At 44.7% G+C, this 21,712-nt stretch overlaps 1 protein-coding gene across 1 annotated transcript in view; it reads left to right on the forward strand.

Moving 5' to 3' along the window:
- Positions 1-20,801, forward strand: part of aamp (angio-associated, migratory cell protein) — a 49,290-nt gene extending 28,489 nt beyond the window's left edge. The window contains exons 6-11 of the mRNA XM_072580039.1: positions 3,687-3,770; positions 4,559-4,674; positions 6,562-6,674; positions 13,572-13,662; positions 16,598-16,752; positions 20,570-20,801. Coding sequence (XP_072436140.1) covers positions 3,687-3,770; positions 4,559-4,674; positions 6,562-6,674; positions 13,572-13,662; positions 16,598-16,752; positions 20,570-20,645 — 635 coding nt within the window. The 3' untranslated portion in view covers positions 20,646-20,801. The remainder of the gene's footprint in view (positions 1-3,686; positions 3,771-4,558; positions 4,675-6,561; positions 6,675-13,571; positions 13,663-16,597; positions 16,753-20,569) is intronic.
- The last annotated feature ends 911 nt before the right edge of the window (positions 20,802-21,712 follow it).

The raw sequence follows: 21,712 nt of genomic DNA on the forward strand, positions 1-21,712 counted from the left end.
GCCTCTACAGATTAATCACCCTCTGTCTGTAGAAATTCCTCCCCATCTCAGTTCTAAAGGATTGTCTCTTTACTGTTGAGGCTGTGTCTTTGTGTCCTAGTCTCTCCTTCTCAACGTCCACCCAATCCAGGCCTCTCAGTATTTATGGTTTAATCAGATTACCCCCCCCCCCCCCCCAACCCCCCCAACAATCCTTCTAAACTCTGTCGGGTACAGACCCAGAGTCCTTAAATACTCCTCAGGTGTCTGCTCCTTCATCCCCAGGATCATGTTTGTAACCCTCCTCTTGACCCCCTTCAACACCAGCAAAAACTTGCTTAGATACAGGAAACAAAACTGCTCACAATATTCCAAATGCAGTCTGATCAGAGTTTTATACAGCCTCAGCCATATATTTCTGCTCTTGTATTCTAACCCCCTTGAATACTCACACTGTCTTTGCTTTTGTCATTGCTAACTGAATTTGCATGTTAACGTTTTGAGAATCCTGAACAGGATTTTGAATCTCTTTGTGCTTCAGATTTCCAAAATGGTTTCCTATTTAGAAAGTAGTCTACACTTCCAGCAAAGTGCATAACCTCATACTTTGCCACATTGTATTCCATCTGCCACTTCTTTGCCTACTCTTCTAGGCTGTCCAAATCCTCCTGCAGCCTCCTTGCTTCCTCAACACTGCCTCGACCTATTTTTGTGTTATCTGAAATTTAGCAACAATCCCCTCAGTCCCTTTGTCCTGGTTGTTAATATATTGCATGAATAGTTGCGTTCCTAACATGGAATGCTATGAAACTCCACTAGTCACAGCTGCCGTAGTGAGAAAGACATGTTTATCCCTACTTTCTGCCTTCTGCCAGTCAGACAATCCACCATCCATGTCAGTACCTTGCTCCCAGTATCATGGACTCTTATTTAACAGCCTCCTGCATGGCACCTTGTCAAAGGCCTTCTGGCAATCCACATACGTCCAAATCACGTCCAATAACTCTCCTTTGACTAACTTGCTTGTTACCTCCTTGAAGAATTTGAACAGATTTATCAGGCATGACCTTCCCTTGGCAATGGCACGCTGACTCAGCCCTATTTTATGATGTACTTCCAATATCATCCTTGATAACAGACTCTAAAGTCTTAACGTTGATTGAAGTCAGGCTAACCGGTCTATAGTTTCCTGTCTTCTGCTTCCCTCCCTTCTTAAACAAGGTGTTGGGCTTTTGCCTGAAATGTCGATTTTCCTGCTCCTCGGATGCTGCCTGACCTGCAGTGCTACTACTCTAATCTAACCTCTGATTTCCAGCATCTGCAGTCCTCACTTTTGCCAAGGTGTTACATTAGCCATTTGCTAGCCCGCTGGGAGCCTCCCAAACACCAGTGATTCCTGAAAGCTCACAGCCAATGTCTCCATTATCCAATCAGTTATATCCTTCAGAACCCTGGGTATAGTCCATCTGAAATGGGTGAATTACCAACTTCAAACCTTTCAGCTTCCCCAATACCGTTTTAGAGATGGCCACTACACTCACTCATGACCCCTGACTCTCTTGAAGTTCTACTGTCTTCCACCATGAACACTGACACAAAGTATCTGTGCATTCCTCTGCTATTTCTTTGTTCCCCATTACAACTTCACCACTTCATTTTCCATAGGTGCAGTGTCCATTCTTGCCCCTCTCTTTATATATAATCTAAAAAATACTCTTGCAATCTTCTTTTATCTTCTCCCTCCTTATTGCATTTTTAGCTGTCCTCTGCTGATTTTTAAAGGCTTCCCAATCTTCTGGCTTCCATTAATCTTCATTTTCTTCTTTTGCTTTTATGCTGTCCCTGACTTCCCTTGTCAGTCATGGTTGCCTCATCCTCCCTTCATATATTTCCTTGTCCTTGGCATGAATTTCTGCTGTATCTCTCGAATTACTCCCAGAATCTCCTGCCATTGCTGCGCCACTGCAGAATCCTTGAATTTGACAGTACAGAAGCAGGCCATTCAGCCTATCGTGTCTAGTCCCACACTCCAACCCTGTCTCTGAGACTCTCTAACTTCATCCCTTTCAAATCTATACCTAGTTCCCTTTTGAAATCTCCTATGGAAATTTGCCTCCACCACTCTCCCAAGCAGTGGATTCCAAATCCGAACAACTGAGTAAAAACATTTCAAATTTCAGTCCTAGTTCTCTTGCTAACAACCTTGAAATTGTGATCCCTAGTTACTGACATATCAACTCGTGGAAACAGAATATTCCTCTTTACCCTGTCAAAATTGTTCATAACTTTGAACACTTCAGTAAGATTACCTTTTCGTCTTCTCCATTCCAAATAGAATAAGGCCAATTTATTTAATCCTTCCTTGAATCTAAAATCTGTCATTCCTGGTAACATTCCAGTGATGTCTCGACAGGGCTTTAACGTCCTTCTTAAATAAGGTGCCCAGAGCTTTTTTTTTTCAAATTCGTTCATGGGATGAGGGCATCGTTGGCTAGGTCAGTATTTATTACCCATCCTGAATTATCTAGAGGGTAGTTAAGAGTCAGCCACATTGCTGTGAGTCTAGAGTCAGATGTAGGCCAGACCAGAGAAAGGATGACAGATTTCCTTCTCTCAAGGACATTAGTGAACTAGATGGTTTTGTCCAACTATCAACAATAAATTTGTGGTCATCATTACAGTCTTAATTCCAGATGTTTATAGAATTGTGACTGGAGTCGGAGAAGGTAGGGGAGGTCCTTAATGAATACTTTGTTTCAGTATTCACTAATGAGACGGACCTTGTCGTTTTTGAGGACTGCGTGAAACAGGCTGATACTCCCAAACCGGTTGATGTTAAGAAGGAGGATGTGCTGGAAATTATGAAAAACATGAGGGTAGATAAATCCCCTAGGCCAAACGGGATATGCCCAAGGTTACTACAGGAAGTGAGGGAAGAGATTGCTGCGCCTTTGCTGATTATCTTTGCATCCTCACTGTCCACTGGAGTAGTTCCAGATGATTGGAGCTTGGCATATGTTATTCCCTTGCTCAAGAAAGGGAATAGGGATAATCCTGAGAATTACAGACCAGTCAGTCTTACGTCGGTGGTGGGCAAATTATTGAAGAGGACTCTGAGACATAGGATTTATGATTATTTGGAAAACCATAGTTTAATTGGTGGTAGTCAAGATGACTTTGTGAAGGGCAAGTCAGGCCTCACAAGCCTTATTGGATTCTTTGAGGATGTGACAAAACACATTGATGAAGGTAGAGCAGTGGATGTGGTGTACATGGATTTTTGCAAGGTACTATTCTATGTCCTGTGTAATTCAAATGGGTGGGATTCGAACTGGGTCCTCATTAGATAACCTGGGTCTCTGGTCTAACAATCTAGTGATAATACCACTAGGCTTCCTCTCACAACAAAATACTCCAAATGTGCTCTTATCAAATATTTGTAGAGGTGTAGCATCTCCATCTTCACTGCTAAGTTCTCCTTCCAGTCAACATTGGCTAGCTCCTCCCTCATATCTTTGTAGTTAACCTTTACTCACCTGTAATACTGTTACATCTGATTGGGGATGTGATGCTGGTGCTGTGTAAGGAGCCTTGGTGAATTTCTGTGGCTTGTCTCCGGTAACAGTGTATCCATCTGTATGAGCATAATGTGACTGAAGGTCTTCTGTCCTAAATTCTGTATTAAACGTTCAGTTTTGTTTCCCTAGGTTACCGAGCAGTTGTTGGCTATGAAGATGGAACAGTAAGAATCTGGGATCTGAAACAAGGATTGCAGCTTCATGTGGTGAAAGGTATAGTGTGGCTGGACAGAGTAACTGCACCATGTAGCTCAGCTTTGTTGTTTAAACCTTGAGTATTAATGTAAAACAAATCTAATGTGGCCACTAAAACCAAGGGACAGAATAACCACTCTGACTGAAATGACAATTTTGTCAACATTCTGAATCAAACAGTCTTCTCTAAATGAGCATGATGGCTTGGTGTCATTTTCCTGCCTTTCTCTGTAATCCTACGCGTTGGATGATTATTTGAATATAAACAGTGACCTCTTGAATGCCCTCACCGCACATCCAATCTGTGCTTTCCAGACCCTACTTGTGCTTTTTCTCACATTGCATTTGTTTCTTTTGCAAATTATTTTACATCTATGCCCTCTCACTCTTGATCCTTTTATGAGTGGGATTGGTTTATCCCTATCCATTCTCTCCACTCCTCTTATGGTCAGCATTCCCTTGAAGCCGTACAGCTTCCGGGAGATCCCCCACACTAGACAGTATAACCCTTGTCAACTCTCTCTGTTTCCTCTTCAAAAAAGCTACAGCAAATTAGTTACAGTATGAAGCCAGCTCTACTTCATTGACCTGCTTTTGTGCCTGCGACTACTGATTCTATCCCGAGTTATTATTTCCAGAGGTTTCTCACTGCCAAAGTCAAACTGATTAGTTTGTAATTGTTGAGCTTATTCTTGTGCTCCTTGTTGGACAAAGTGCATGATTGTGTGATTCTCTGGATGTGGCTGAGATGGAAGTGTTTCCCAGATATACCATGATCCTTGTGTTTTGTTTGTGCCTGTCTCTAGGGAAGGATGGTCACCAGGGTCCCCTAACCTGCCTTGCTGTGAATGACACTGGGAGCCTGGTCCTGACAGGGTCTGTTGACTGCACAGCCAAACTCCTCAATCCTCTCACGGGCAAGGTAATCTGCATACTAAAGGACATGAGTGAACCAGATGGTTTCTGCAGGAAATTATGCTAGTTTCATGGTCACTGACACTGGAGATTTGTTGGGCAGCTGCATTTGTGGGCTTGAGGCCTCCCGCGACCCATTTGGGCAAAGTTTTTATTCGAATCCCACCAATGTTAAGGATTTAATCCAATAGTCAGTCCTCAGTTTTCCTCAAGTTAAAATAAAATACTGGTCAGGTTTCTGTACTTAATGCGAATATAGAATTTATCGCAAAGAAATCATTTCTAACCACCTGCAAGCCAAATTGTGAATTACCAACATATAATTCTACTCACTGAAACTCTAACCTCTTTGAAAACCCCTATACACACATATGTACCACAAACATGTTATGTCTGGAGGACAAAGTACTGGGGAAGCACAGTTCAATAGTACCAGACCACCAAACTCATTAAGGTCTCCGTTTTGCTTTTTATGACCTCTGTTCACATATCTCCTTATTTTCAGATGCTTTCAATTCTTTACAAAAGACACTGAGTGGTTAATATACTAAATATAAAGTCTTTCAGTTACTTATGAGATGCCACATCACTCAGAGTCCAGGAGGAACGAGTATGTAGTTGTTTTCTCGGCTTTGGAGAGAGGGATAAAGAGAGATCTTGACCTTTCTGCAGTCTAGGATCTTTTCTCTGTCTACTCTGAACACACAAGGTATTCGCCTGCCCAGGAGCCAATCAGAAAGTTCTTATTGTGCTGCCAACCTCTGGCATCCACAACTGGTCCCAACCTACAAACCAGCCAACAATCTGCTGCTTGGCAGAGCTTACTGTGCAAGCACACATCCCCTTGCTGTGGTGTCTTAAGTCTCTTCCTCCACTGTTTGAGCAAAGTAGCAGCATAAACTCCCACCGCGTTCCAGTAATTTGTTATTAAAAGTGCAACAACTCCTATAGTCCTTGGTTTAAAACAAATCTACACGTGTGGGTTAGTCGTCTAGTGAAATTAAAACTGCACTGCCATCTCTCTTTAATTTTAAAGAAACTGGGGACGAAATCGACAAAGTCACAAGTCACCAGGTTATAGTCCAACAGTTTTATTTGAAATCACAAGCTTTCGGAGCACTGACCCTTCATCAAGGTGAAGTGGAGGGAAGCACACAGCTGTGTGAAAGGACAGCGCTCTGCAAGCTTGTGATTTCAAAAACCTGTTGGACTGTAACTTGATGTCATGTGACTTCTGACGTTGTCCACCCCAGTCCAACACCGGCACCTCCACATCCTGGAAGAAATGGAGGCAGAATTACCTTTACAGAAAGGGTCTCGTGTTGGATGACTGGCACATAACTTGTGTGTAAACCCAGTACTTAAGAAGGGATTCCCATCAAGTCAAAGGAAACACAGACCTTTAATCGCACTCTGAGATTGGAAAGATAATGGAATTATCAAGAACAATCTTAAAATTAAAAGTATAATAAGAAGTAGTCTGCATTGATTTTAAAAAAAAAAAGGCTGTGCTTGAGCAACTGTTTGAAGAATTGTGCTAGAACAATTCATAATGTAGACATCATGGTATGTTTTGACTTTGTTTCTCTGTACCTGTCCAGTTAGGAATGGCTGATAGCTTCTGGCCCACTCAGTGATGCCCACAACCCATTAATGAATTAAAAATAAAACTCCATCCAGCCTGATTTTGTCAGTGGTAGGGGAAAGCCATCCACACACCATCCCACCACAGAGATTATCAGGATGGTACCCTCCATACTCCCACTCAGTATAATGCCTCCTCTGTCACTACCTCCTCTGTCACTACTCTTGCCATGAGGTGAGCGCAGTATTCCTCAGAGTATGCATTGTTCGCAGTTAACTGAAGGCTAACTCATTGAATATTCCTACACAGGTAGTTGCTGTCTTTTCAGTCCCAAATAACACAAAGGAATGTGTGGACAAAGACCAGATGGAGGATACCGAATCCAACTCTAATTCTGTCGAGTCAGTGGGATTCTGTCGGGTGTAAGTCTAATCCTCCCATGTGTCTGATGTTGTACCTGATGATCGATTAGTGAGTGAGTTTGGCGGGTGTGTTAATAACAGAGTAGCCTTGTCATTGGAACATGAGATCATAAGATGTAGGAACAGAATTTAGGCAATTTGGCCCATCATTCTGTTCCACCATTCAATCATGCCTGATAGGTTTTTCATCTTCATTTTCCCGCTTTCTCTCTTTGATCCCCTTGGCAATCAAGAACCTATCTACCTCTGTTTTAAATATACTCAATGACGTGGCCTCCACAGCCGTCCGTGGCAATGAATTCCACAGATTCACCACTTTGTGACTAAAGAAGTTTCTCCTGATATCGGTTCTAAAGGGTCTTCTCTTTACCTTAAGGCTATGCCCTCAGGTCCTTGTCTCACCTGCCAATGGAAACATCTTGGCAAAAGTGAGTACTGCGGCACGGTGGCACAGTGGTTAGCACTGCTGCCTCACAGCGCCAGAGACCCGGGTTCAATTCCCGCCTCAGGCGATTGACTGTGTGGAGTTTGCACATTCTCCCTGTGTCTGCGTGGGTTTCCTCCGGGTGCTCCGGTTTCCTCCCACAGTCCAAAGATGTGCAGGTCAGGTGAATTGGCCATGCTAAATTGCCCGTAGTGTTAGGTAAGGGGTAGATGTAGGGGTATGGGTGGGTTGCGCTTCGGCGGGGTGGTGTGGACTTGTTGGGCCGAAGGGCCTGTTTCCACACTGTAAGTAATCTAATCTAATCTAAGATCCTGGAAACCAGAGTCTAGATTAGAGTGGTGCTGGAAAAGCACAGCAGGTCAGGCAGCATCTGAGGAGCAGGAAAATCGACGTTTCGGGCAAAAGCCCTTCATCATTCCTGATGTAGGGCTTTTGCCCGAAACGTCAATTTTCCTGCTCCTCGGACGCTGCCTGACTTGCTGTGCTTTTCCAGCACCACTCTAATCCGAAACGAAAACATCTTCCCAACATCCACTCTATCCAGGCCGTTCAGTATTTTGAAAGTTTCAATCAGATCCCTCCCTCTTCCTTATAAACTCTATTGCGTACAGTCCCAGAGTCCTCAAACATTCCTTATATGTTAATCCTTTCATTCCTGGTATCATTCTCGTGAAGCTCCTCTCGATCCACTCCAGGACCGATGCATCTTTCCTGACTTATGGGCCCCAAAATTCCTCATATTACTCTAAATATGGTCTGACCAGAGGCTTATAGAGCCTCGGAAGTACATCCCTGCTTTTATATACAGGTTCTCTCAAATGTCGTCATTTCATTTCCCTTCCTAACTATTGACTCAACCTTCAAGATTACCTTGAGAGACTCCTGGACTAGGCTTCCCAAGTCCCTTTGCACTTTAGATTTCTGAATTTTCTCCCCATTTAGAAACTAGTCCATGTCTGTGTTCTTACCAAAGTGCATAATCTCTCACTTTCCCATGTCATATTTCATCTGCCACTTCATTGCCCACACTCCTAACCTGTCTAAATTTTTCTGCAGTCTCCCCACCTACACAATACTACCTGCTCCTCCACCTTTGTATCATCCACATTCTAGCCAGAATGCCCTCAGTGTCTTCATCCAGATCATTAATGTATAAAGGGAAGAGTTGTGACACTTGTGGAACACCATTATTCACCGGTTTCCATCCTGACACTAGCCATTAAGATTCTGGATTAGTGGTGCTGGAAGAGCACAGCAGTTCAGGCAGCATCCGAGGAGCAGTAAAATCGACGTTTCAGGCAAAAGCCCTTCATCAGGAATAAAGGCAGAGAGCCTGAAGGGTGGAGAGATAAGCTCGAGGAGGGTGGGGGTTACCTTTTAACTAGCCATTAAGATGCTTGAGTAAAAACTCATGAGATTATCTCTCTCAGAGAGCAGTGAATGCAGAGTCATTGAATCTTTTTAAGGCAGAGGGAGGTAAATTCTCCACTGACAAGAAGGTCTAAGGCCAGTAGGTGGGGTCAGAGTCCCAATCAGATCAGCCACAATAGTGTTAGTTGGTGGAGCAGGCTTGAGTGGCTGAGTGGCTTATTCCTGTTCATAGTTCTTGTGTTCTAAGCCACTGAGTTGGGGATGTATATCAAATACTGGCCTTGCCGACGATGCTGACATTCCAACAATGGGGTATCCAAAAGCGTGAATCGCAAAAGGTTAGTGTGCTGGGACAACAAGAAGTTAGGAAAGTTAGAAGAATGTTACTGTTTATTGAGAGGGCCATTGCGTACAGAAGTACGGGGATTCTGCTTCAGTTCTACAAGGCATTGGTGAAACCGCAGCTCGTGTATTGTGTGCAATTTCTGGTCTTTTTTTAAGGAAGTATGTAAATGGGTTGGGAGCAGTTCTGAGTCGGTTTCAGAGACTAATACCTGGAACTTGGACATGGGTTGTTTTATGAGAAACACTTAGATAGGGTCAGCTTCTATTCACTGGAGTGAAAGGTAAGGTTAACAGATGGTTGAAGCGTTTAGCATCCTGAGAGGCCTTGACAGGGTGAACCTGGGGAGAATTGGGAATTAGAGTCAGTATTTAAAATAATGTGTCTCCCATTTAAAGCCAAGTTGAAATTATTGTTTTTTTTCCTGAGGTTTTGGAGTGTTTGGTATTCACTCCCTGAAAAGTGATGAAGCAGAGTTTTTGAATATTTTAAGGCAGAATGAGAGAGAGATTCTTTACTTTCTTCATGCAGCAGGCCATCATTTATTGTCCAGAGGGTGGCTAAGGGCCAACCATATTGCTGTGGGTCTTGAGTCACGTGTATGTCAGATTAGGTAAGGATGACAGTTTCCTTCCCAAAGGAGGTTAATGAGCGTAGATAGAACAAGACCGGAAAAATGTAGCAGGTCTGGCAGCATCTATGGAGAGAGAAACAGAATTAATGTTTTGGGTCCAGAAAGCCTTCATCAGAATAGTTCTGAAACAGAAATGTTAACTCTGTTTTCTCTCTCCACAGATCCTGCTAGACCTGCTGAGTGTTGCCAGCAATTTCTACTTTTGTTGGAGATTTCCAACAGTTCTAGAGTCATACAGCACAGAAACTGACCCTTCAGTCTAACTTTTCCATGCTGACCAGACATCCTAATCTCACTCCTAGTTCCATTAACCTCTAAACCCTTTCTATTCATGTACCCATTCAGATGCCTTTTAAATGTTGTCATTGTACCAACCTCCACCACTTTCTCTGGCAGCTCATTCCATACATGCACTACCCCCTGCGTGAAAAAGTTACCCCTCAGGTGCTTTTTAAATCTTTCCCCATTTTTTGTTCCTTTTGATTAGTGAGCCAGATGGTTTTTTTTTAAATGAGAATTAGCAATTATTACATGGATTTTTAAAATTCCATACTCTATTGAATTCAGATTTCACCAGCATGTTGGAGTTTGGGGTTCTCCATTGCTAGTCTGATGACCGGGTGCTCTGGTTTCCTCCCACAGTCCAAAAATGTGCAGGTTAGGTGAATTGGCCATGCTAAATTGCCCGTAGTGGTAGACATATTCAGAGGGTCGGTGTGAACTTGTTGGGCCAAAGGGCCTGTTTCCACACTGTAAGTAATCTAATCTAATTACCACGATACTATCAGCTCCCTCTGGGGGTGATCAGTGGTAACAGTAATCGGATCAGCTGCCATTTTATTCAATGATGAAGCAGTCCTGAGAGGATGAGTGGCTTCTTCCTGCTCCTAATGGGCGGCATGGTGGAACAGTGGTTAGCACTGCTGCCTCACAGCGCCAGAGACCCAGGTTCAATTCCCGCCTCAGGCGACTCTCTGTGTGGAGTTTGCACATTCTCCCCGTGTCTGCGTGGGTTTCCTCCGGGTGCTCCGGTTTCCTCCCACAGTCCAAAAATGTGCAGGTTAGGTGAATTGGCCATGCTAAATTGCCCGTAGTGGTAGACATATTCAGAGGATCGGTGTGAACTTGTTGGGCCGAAGGGCCTGTTTCCACACTGTAAGTAATCTAATCTAATTCACCTGTTCGTGTGAATTTGTCCAAAAAAGGAAGAGACTGTAAGCATTGCTCAGTTAATCAGTATTGTGTGGTCACGAACATTTAGTAAAGTGTTATAGTGTGGGGTTGAATTCATGAAAAGGTAGAACTGGGTGGGAATGGTGAGTTCCCTTCCCTGAAGTAATTTATTGAACTAGTTCTGGGTTTTGCTGTACAATTTCTGACTGTGCACAAACCACACAAGGAGCAAGTTACAGAACTCCAGTTTGCAACTTGCTGCAGTAGATGTCAACTTTCAAGGACTTGGTTGGGAATCCAGTTATCATCACCGTACAAATTCAGTTCAGCCAATAGACTGTAGGGCAGCCCGTTCCACTGATCAGTTGATGATCAGTTCAGTCATGACCATGAGTGAATTGTTTGCTTTGCTTTGATATTACCATATTATTGAGGTGTGAATTTCAGCTGTTTAGAGTTAACCCCTTACTGGCTCCCAATGATTATCAGTGCAATGTTTAAGCTGAGTGTAGGATATTAGAAGGCTTGGATTAAAGGATATTTGTATCTGCAGAAGTCAGTGTTAAATGGAATTGAATTTATTGTTATGTGTACCGAGACACAGTGAAAAGCATTGTGTTGTGAGCAATACAGGCACATCACAGAGTTAAGTAGCATAGGTCAGTAAATATTAGGTAAGCAGCAGCAAAAACAAAAACACAGGTACAGGTGAATGTTAAGAATTTGTGGGTCCATTCAGTATTCTAACAACAGTGGGGTAGAAACTGTTTCGAAACCGGCTGGTGCGTGTGCTCAGGCTTCTGTACCTTCTCCCTAATGGGAGAGGTTGTAGAAAAACATTGCCAGGGTGGGATGGATCTTTGAGAATGCTGGCAGCTTTTCCTTGATAGTGGGCTTGGTAGATGGATTCTATAGATGGGAGGTTGGCCTTTGTGATTGTCCGGGCCAAGTTCACCACTCTCTGTAACCGTCTCTGATCTTGAATGGTACAGTTGCCATATCATTTAGTGATACATCCAGACAGAATGCTCTCAATGACGCACCTATAAAAGTTGGCAAGGGTATTCGCCGTCATGCCAAATTTTCTCAGCTGCCTGAGGGGGAAGAGATGTTGTTGGGCCTTTGTAACCAGTGCATCCACATGAAGAGTCCAAGAAAACTTGTTGTGGATGACCACTCCCAGGAGCTTGACACTCTCCACTCGTTCCACCTCTGTGTAGAGGGGCATGAGTAACATCCCACTGAAAGTCAATAATGAGTTCCTTGATTTTGCCAGCATTGAGAGCTAGGTTGTTCTTCGTGCACCATTTTTCCAGGTCTTCCCCCTCCAATCTGTAGTCTGTTTCATCGCCATCTGAGATTCAACTGACTATGGTGATGTCATCAGTGACCTTGTAAATGGCATTAGTCTGGTATTTGGTGACGCAGTCATGGGTATACAGTGAGTACAGTAGGGGGCTGAGTACACACCCCTGGGGGGGGGGCTCCAGTGTTGAGTGTTAGTGAGGATGAAATATTGTCCCCAATCTTCACTGATTGTGGCCTGTGGGTCAGGAAACTGAGGATCCAGTTGCAGAAAGTGGGGCTTACTAAGTTTAGTAATCAGTCTCGAGGGGATAATAGTGTTGACTACAGTTCACCTTTCAATGAATGGGATTCTTACGTAGTTGTTCTAGGGAAGAGTGAAGGGCAAGTGATATGGCATCTGACGTGGATCTGTTGGTCCGATAAGCAAACTGCAATGGGTCAAGAGTCGTGGGGAGGCTGGAGTTGATTAATGCCATGACCAGCCTTTCAAAGCACTTCATGTCCACCGAAGCTAGGGTTACTGGGCGGTAGTCATTGAGACATACTGCATGAGCCTTCTTAGACACAGGGATGATGTTGGCCTCTTGAAACAGGCAGGGACAGTGGCCTCCTGTAGGGAGAGGTTGAAGATGTCAGAGAAGACCTCTGCCAGTTGGTCTGCACATGTTCTGAGTGCACAGCCTGGTACTATGTCTGGTCCCATCGCTTTCCTTGGATTCACACGAAGGAAAACTGATCTGACCTCTGATGCAGTGACTGTTGGGATAGGTTTGTCAGGACTTGTCAGAATAAATGTTGCCCCTCTGCCGAAATGCTGCTCAAAGCGAGCATACAAAGCATTGAGGCGTTTTGGGAGGGATTTGTCATCATCTGCTATCTTGCACTGTAAACAATGTTTGCTGAGTTGTTCTATAAGGACTGGCTGACTGTGCTTCCTTTGTTACTGAGGCTGCTGGAATATCTAAAGCCCTGATCAGTCAGCGAAGAAGTTATTTATATTTTCTTGGCCTTGGTATAGCTCCCACAGTAAATAGTGGTAAGATTAATGGGCTCTTGTATATATAGTATCATCTTTGCTGTGTGAGACGTGGGTCTGTCTATTGTCAAATAATCTCTGGGGAACCAAGGGCCCTCAAAATATGAGGCTGAGAAATGACTGGTTCCTTTCTCTCCTGAAGGTGCTGTTCTTTCACTGGGTTTTGGGTTTATATTCCCAGTAACTCTACCAGCTTGAGAACTGGTCCTGCTTGAATTCAGGCAGAGATTTGTCTGCCAGCTGTTTGGCCACATTAAGGTTGTTCCAGCCAAGTCTGGTCTGGTCCATGTGTTCGTTTTGCTGACAAAATTGCTGCTGATTGGCTGGTACTCGTGTCATGCGTCTAAAACCATTCAGCTCCTAACTTGCTCAGGCTGCTGAGCTGCTTTGTAACAGAGTCCCCAATTCACTCCCAAGTATTACCCTCAGTACGCAGGGCTGCAGCTGTCCGAGATGCCTACCTTGTCAGGGTGATGAAGGATAGGTTCTAAGAATTAACCTTGCCAATGATGACATAACAATTTTGCAAGAAAACAATGTTGGAAATTTCTTTCACTTTGAACAGTTGTGTTGTTTGGCTCCTGCAGGCTTCCCTTGGTTGCTGTTGGATTTTTGGATGGCACCATGGTGATCTGGGATATTCCATCACAGACAGTTCGTCATAAGTGGCAGCTTCAGGTAAGGAACCTTATGGGTGACCACAATTCAAGCTGTCCTTTCCCTCATGGGCCTTGTCTTCCTGCTGGGAAGACTCCTGTTTCTGGGCTGGTGTCAGTGCCAGGGTAGCCTGTGGGAGATTCCAGAGTTTAGATCAAAGTGGTGCTGGAAAAGTAAAGCAGGTTAGGCAGCATCCGAGGAGCAGGAAAATCGACATTTCGGGCATAAACCCTTCATCAGGAATAGAGGCAGGAAGCCTCCAGGGTGGAGAGAACCCTGGGAGATACCAGACCACACTTTGATCTTGAGACCACAAAGGACAAGCCCAGATTTTTACCCATTGTCATACAACTCGAGCTCAGGATTTGAGATGTAGCTAAGATGCTGCATGGCCCAATGTCAGGATCTCAGCAGGCCCAGTATTGGGCCTGGGATTCTTTACTCGATCTTCCTCTCCGCTGTCCTCCATCTCTGTTCCCCTCCCTCCTTCACAGTCCATCTGTCTCTTCAACAAGCACTCTCGTCTCCTTCCCTCTCGCTCATCTCCCTCCTTCTTGCCTACCGCTCCATACCCCGTCTTCACTTTGCAAAATCAGATCACAGTGCTGTGTCCCTCCTCCCAGCTTACAAGCAGAAGTTGTAACAGGAGGATCCTTCACTGAAAGTAGTACAGTTCTGGTCTGAGACAGCAGTAGACCTTCTCTGGGGCTTCTCAGGATCGGTGGACTGGACCATTCGCAGGAATTCAGCGGACATCCTAGACCACTGTCACGGTTAGAGAACTGTGTGCTAAAGAAGTCAGTCAGTGTGTTCCCCAAACGGAAACCTTGGATGAACCTGGAAATCCACTGCTTACTTGAAGACCAGGCGTGAGGCATTTCAGTTGGACGACCCGGGCCCATACATGAAATCCAGATATGACTCTGTGAAGCCATTGGAGATGCCAAAAGGCAGGACCAAACCAAGTTGAGGCCCAAACGAACTACCTGGACAAGGCCTAGCCAACATTACAGGATACAAAATGAAGCAGAGCAAGATATCAGACACAGACACCTCCTTCACTGATGCACTCGATGCTTTCGATGGTCAGTTTGAACAGAATGCCAGTGGCACGGTGACACCTGCCCCGACAGCCCCAGACACACCTGTTCCCTCTGTCACCACCTGCTGATGTCAGCTCAGTCCCTGAGAATCAACCCGAGGAAAGGGGCAGGCCCAGACCGAGTCCCCAGGCCGTGCGCTCCGATCCTGTGTGGACCGGCTGGATCCTCAACATGTCCTTGTTGCAATCTGAAGTCCCCACCTGCTTCAAGAAGACCACCATCATCCCAGTACCAAAGAAAACACATGCAACGTGCTTCAACAACCACTGCCCAGTGGCTCTAACCTCCATAATCATGAAGTGCTTCAAGAGCCCCACATCAACTCCAGTCTCCCAGCCTGCCTCGATCTGCTACATTTATCCCCCCGATGTAATGAGTCCACAGCGGACGCCATTTTCCTAGCCCTGTACTCATCCCTGGAACATCTGGACAACAAGGGCACCTACGTCAGACTCCTGCTCATTGACTACAGCTCCACCTTTAACACCATTATTCCCCCTAGACTGATCTCAAAACTCTGTGACCTTGGTCTCGGTTCCACCCTCTGCACCTGGATCCTCAGCTTCCTGACCCACAGACCGCAATCAGTGAAGATCGACAACACCATCTCCACAATAACACGCAACACTGGAGTCCCCCAGAAATGCATCCTCAGCACCCTACTGTACTCGCTGTACACCCACAACTGTGTGGCCACATTCCATATGAACACCATCTCTAGGTTCACTGACGACACCACCATGGTGGAATGGATATCAAGCAATGATGGATCAGAGTACAGGAAGGAGATAGAGTGCTTGGTGACATAGTGCAATGATAACAACCTCTCCCTCAATGTCGGCAAAACAAAAGAACTGATCATTGACTTTAGGAAGATAGGAGGAGAACACATCCCTGTTTACATCAAGGAGTGTGTGAAGCGAGTGGACAGCGTAAAGCTGCTGTGTGATTGTAACCAATGATCTGTTCTGGTTCTCCCACCTAGATACTATGGTTAAAAAGGCCTCTCCTTCCTCAGGATTCTTTGGAAATTCAGCATGCCCATAAAAACCCTCACCCAACGTTTACAGATGCTCCATAGAGAGCATTCTATCTGGGTACAAACACCCTTGTGTGGCAAATTCTCTGCCCAGGGTCTAAGAAACTACAGGAAGTTGTGTGCACAGCCCAGACCATCACAGAAGCCAACCTCCCATCCAGGGATAGCAACTACACTTCTCACTGCCACAGAAAGGCTGCCGACATCAAAGACCGCTTCCTCCCCAGTAATACTCTCTTCCAACCTTTTCCATCATGTGGAAGATACAAAAGCTTAAACACACATGCCAAACAGGTTCAAGAACAGCTGCTTCACTTGTGCCACTTAAACTGCTGAATGGACCCTTCTAATTTCAAATCTAATGTTGATTTTGCTTTGTGTACCTCCTGTGCAGCTGTAACCTTGTGTGTCCCGCTCTGTCTAAGCACCATATGATCAGCCTGATCTGTTTGCGAGAAAGCTTTTCATTGTACTTGCGTACATATTATTGAAATAAATAAATAGAGTCTAATCCCCCTCCCTCTTGCTCTAGCCTCTCTCTTAACCCTCTCTCTCCTTCCATTACCTTGTCAACCCTCACCCTCTCCCTCTTCAACTCTCTCTCCCACCCCTACTTCTTCCCATCAGCCCTGGCTCCCGCCATGTGCACCCACCTTCCCCCAACTCTTTGGCCCCTCTCACTGTCAGATCGGCTGTTGGGAAGGAGGTCCTGCCTTTGGATCTGCGTGCACGTAGGCAAGACCACTCGGTCAATGTGTTGACAGTCTGGATGGTTTGTCAGTGGGCTCTTTGATGAGTTTGTCCATTTTTTCAGGCTGGTATTGTGCAGCTTCTGTGGGAGGACCACTCACCCATCATATACACAGGGAGCCTTGATGGAGTCGTGCGCATCTGGGACGCCAGGTCAGGAAAAATGGAGGGTGAATGCTGTGGCCATGTTGCAGAAATCCTGGCTTTTATGGTGAATAAGTAAGTGTGACCTGTCTTCCATCTCTAGAAGCCCAGGGTTGGCAAAGATTGAATACAATTCATCTTCGTGGTTTTAGGATTCCAAGCATTTTATCCCACAGATGCATGCATAAGCATATTCACACATGTACACATATCACATATGCACACATACACAGAGAAGTTATTAATCTCATTCATCAAAGTTGACTATTTATTCTGTTACTGGGCCAGTAGTCTAGAGCCTGAAAGTTCAACGTTGGGAAGTTGAACACTTCGTTTTTTAAAAATCTGAATGGAGTTGTTTTTCAGGTGATCATGAAGCTTCAGATTCTTGCATAAAACAGTTTCTAAAATCAGGAAGTGGCCATTCAGCTCATGTCCATGCCCGGCTGAGTAAGAGCCAAGTCAGAGTGTCTTCTGGTTCTCAGTCCTCCAAACAGTGGGAACAATTTATTTTTGCTGTATTCAGAATCTCATGATTTTGTGCAGGTCAGGTGAACTGGGCCATGCTAAATTGCCCATAGCGTTAGGTGCATTAGTCAGAGGGAAATGGGTCTGGGTGGGTTACTCTTCAGAGGGTTGGTGTAGAATGGTTGGGCCAAAGGGCCTGTTTCCACACTGTAGAGAATCTAATCTAATACCTTTAACAAATAAATACCTGCTTTGCCACAATCCAAGAATACATGAAAAATAAAAACCACCCAGCTTCATCCTCTTGTCAAAATATTACAGGTTCAAGCCCTGCTCCAGAGTTCAAGCTGCCAGTCGATGCTGACGTCCCTGTTAATGAAGGGGTACTACACTGTCAAAGGTGGCATGTTAAATATCAAGTGCCCCTTTTGGAGGAAGAACAGAGGGTCCTCCTGGTGTCTTGAGCAACGCTCTTTCACCTCAGCTGGACTATTGTGTCCAATCCTAGGCACCACACTTTTAAGAAAGATGCCAACCCGTTGGGGAGGGTGTGGAGGAGATCTATTGGAATGATACCACGGATCCTGGGTAATTTTGCTGAACAAAGAGACCTTGGAGTGCAGGTTCATAGCTCCTTGAAAGTAGAGTCGCAGGCAGATAGGATAGTGAAGAAGGTGTTTGGTATGCTGTCTTTTCTTGGTCAGAGTATTGAGTACAGGAGTTGGTAGGTCATGTTGTAGCTGTACAGGACATTACTTAGGCCACGTTTGGGATATTGTGTGCAGTTCTGGTCTCCTTCCTATTGGAAGGATGTTGTGAAACTTGAAAGGGTTCAGAAAAGATTTACAAGGATGTTGCCAGGGTTGGAGGATTTGAGCTACAGGGAGAGGCTGAACAGGCTGGGGCTGTTTTCCCTGGAGCATCGGAGGCTGAGGGGTGACCTTATAGAGGCTTATAAAATCATGAGGGGCATTGATAGGGTAAATAGACAAAGTCTTTTCCTTGGGTTGGGAGAGTCCAGAACTAGAGGGCATAGGTTTAGGGTGAGAGGGGCAAGATATAAAAGAGATCTGAGGGACAAACTTTTCACACAGAAGGTGGTACGTGTATGGATTGACCTGCCAGAGGATGTGGTAGAGGTTGGCACAATTGTAACATTTTAAAAGGCATCTGGATGGATATATGAATAGGAAGAGTTTAGAGGGATATGGGTCAAATGCTGACAAATGGGGCTTAATTAGGTTGAGATATCTGGTCAGCGTGGATGAGTTGGACTGAAGGGTCTGTTTCTGTGCTGTACATCTCTATGACTCTATGAGCGATTTAAGTAAACTATCTGCAACTGGGATCCTTGAAAGAGAGAATGGCTGTCACTATTGTGTTTGCACTACAAGTGCATATGCCTGTTCTTTCTGTCTGCAAATAATGGGACCCTGTCTATTAATGTCCTAAGTAATATAATATTGCTAGAGGACTGTAGGACTGCTGTCTGATTAAACTGAGAGGGGACTGGTGGTGAGTTTAACCTGAGCGTTACCATGCCTCCAGTGAGGACCAAAGTAGAGAAGGTGGAGTGTTCATGTTAACCTCAGCTGGTGTAGGAAGTGAACCCATACTCTGGCATCACTGTGATCAGGAGGATTAATACATGGAACAACCACAACATGCATGTGCTGTTTCATGCTGCTACTATACCATTATAACACAAGTGGTTTTCAGTACTAACAGGATGCGTAACCATGAGTAACGTGGTGAATGCATTTCAGTGCTGACGCGAAACGAGATACAGATGGTACGTCACAAAGACTGGTGGATCACATCAAATAGCATTTCTCTTCAGTTGTTTGCACCAAGCAAGTTACTGGCCAAACCCAATCAGTCCATGTTTGCAAAATTAGCAGTACACTGCTAGCATTAGATATGATTTTGCAGTTGCTTTATTTGTTCATTGGATGAGGGAGTTGCTGGTTGGGCCAGCATTTTTTGCCTATTACTAGTTGCCCAGAGGGCAGTTAAAGGTCACCCACATTGCTGTGGGTCTGGAGTCACGTGTAGACTGGGTAAAGATATAGATTTCCTTAAAAGACATTAATGAACCAGTAGGGTTAGAAGATTTGAGCTGCAGGGAGAGGCTAAACAGGCTGGGACTGTTTTCCCTGGAGCGTCGGAGGCTGAGGGGTGACCTTATAGAGGTTTACAAAATTATGAGGGGCATGGATAGGGTAGGTAGACAAAGTTCTGAATTAGAGTGGTGCTGGAAAAGTACAGCAGTTCAGGCAGCTTCCGAGGAGCAGGAAAATCGACGTTTCGGGCAAAAGCACTTCATCAGGAATACAGGCAGAGTGCCTGAAGGGTGGAGAGAGAACTGTTTTTACCTGTTTTTACCTAGATAGACAAAGTCTTTTCCCTGGGGTCGGGGAGTCCAGAACTAGAGGGCATAGGTTTAGGGTGAGAGGGGAAAGATATAAAAGAGATCTAAGGGGCAACCTTTTCATACAGAGGGTGGTACGTGTATGGAATGAGCTTCCAGAGGAAGTGGTGGAGTCTGGTACAATTGCCACATTTAGAGGTATTTGGATGGGTATATGAATAGGAAGGGTTTGGAGGGATATGGGCTGGGTGCTGGCAGGTGGGACTAGATTGGGTTGGGATATCTGGTCGGCGTGGACAGGTTGGACCGGAGGGTCTGTTTCCATGCTGTACATCTCTATGACTCTAAACTAGCTTTTTTTTTGCAGGTTGTTGTGGAATTCATGGATTAAGTTGTGAGGGCAACTTCCATAGACTAGACCTGTATTTGTTTGTGTCTGGAAGAGTTGGTCTAATTGAACTGTTAAAGATGATTAAAGGAGTTAATAGGGTTGATGGAGAGAAATTATTTCCTGTGGCTAGTGAGTGAGGGTGAAAGGGGTCAAACCTTTAAAATTGGAGCCAAATGATGTCAGAAAGCACTTTCTTAAACAAAGGAGCTTGGAAATCTGGAGCTCCCCATCCCAAACGGCTGTGGAGAGTCGGAGTAAAATTGAAGCAGAGATTGACAGATTTACAGTTAACGGTCTGGGGGGAGTCTCTGGGCACCCACTCTCAGGTGTAATACGTGCAATTGAATGTGGTTGCTCCAAATGGGATCTGCCAGGCTGTGCAAAATCACTCGTTTCTCTGCTACTTGTCATCCCTAAAAATGTGGATAATATTCCTGTTCATCTTTGTAATACAGTATACCACATGGCAAACCTCTTGACCTCCCACAGTCTAAATTGTCATTTGCCAATGCTTTACCTTTTCACATTACATGAGACCATCTCTGTTCTGTAGAACTTATTTAAGCCTGTAGTGTATTCTCAGCATTTTTATTTTGAGTTAATGTTCCTAAATTCCCAGTTTCTTTTCGATGTAAATCAACGTTTTGTTTATTCCCCTACAGGGAAGCATCCGTGGTTGTCACTGCCTCTGGAGACCGAACTGCAAAAGTGTTCCACCTGCAGCGGCCCGACCGGTAGAAACAATTTCATCTCTTTTAACGGTGCTGACCTCACAGCCCACAGCTTACAGACTCAGCAGCTGCAACCCCTTGTGTTACCTGATTTGTGCTGTGCAACAAGGACTCTTTCTGATGGACCTTTTAAAAGAAAAAATAAAATGTTTGCATTTTCTGCTCTAAGTGTCAGGAAAAGCCATGTTTTGGGACAGAAGCAGGAAAAGAATTTCAAATCTCCGTGAATCTTTTCCAAACAGCTCCAGCTCCTGAAGCAGTTGCGTGAGAGGTTTGTTTGGTCAATATCACTTATGTTGGAATTATTGGTGCTACTGAACATAGAAGCACTGTTACTCTTTACCTGTCCTGGGAGTGTTTGATAGGAGAGTGTAGAGGGAGCTTTACTCTGTATCTAACCCTGTGCTGTCCCTGTCCTGAGAGTGTTTGATGGGGACAGTATTGAGGGAGCTATCTTTTGTATTTAACCCAGTGCTGTCCCTGTCTTGAGAATTATTTGATAGGGACAGTGTAGAGGGACCTTTACTCCATATCTAGTTCCATGCTATACCTGTCCTCTGAGTGGGGTGCAATGTAGAAGTAGCTTTACATTAGTGCAACCTAAAAGATTAGGGAGCTTGACTCTGTATCTGACCGTGTGCTGTACCTTGCTTGGGAGTATATTTTTATATCATCCTGTTTAATTGCCATTTGTAATGTGAATATGATTTGCTGCGTTGGGCTATTTATTGAAGCTAGTTGGATATTTAGCAGCGAAGAGAAAGTGAGGACTGCAGATGTTGGAGATACAGAGCTTAAAAATGTGTTGCTGGAAAAGCGCAGCAGGTCAGGCAGCATCAAAGGAACTGGAGAATCGATGTTTCGGGCATAAGCCCTTCTTCAGGATATTTAGCAGCAGTTTATTTGTGGTGAGTACATTCCTCAGCAGACAACAGGATTGATCACAACTTTTGCCTTCTTTAGAACAGCAGAAGGGAAATGGTTGGATCATTTGTCATTGATTCCTACTCCTGCCTGTCTTCACCTATGTCACTCCATTTCCCTGTTTCCCATTTCCGTAATGATTTGCCATTG

Source organism: Chiloscyllium punctatum, chromosome 10 (genome assembly GCF_047496795.1).
Source record: "Chiloscyllium punctatum isolate Juve2018m chromosome 10, sChiPun1.3, whole genome shotgun sequence".
Classification (NCBI taxonomy): Eukaryota; Metazoa; Chordata; class Chondrichthyes; order Orectolobiformes; family Hemiscylliidae; genus Chiloscyllium; species Chiloscyllium punctatum.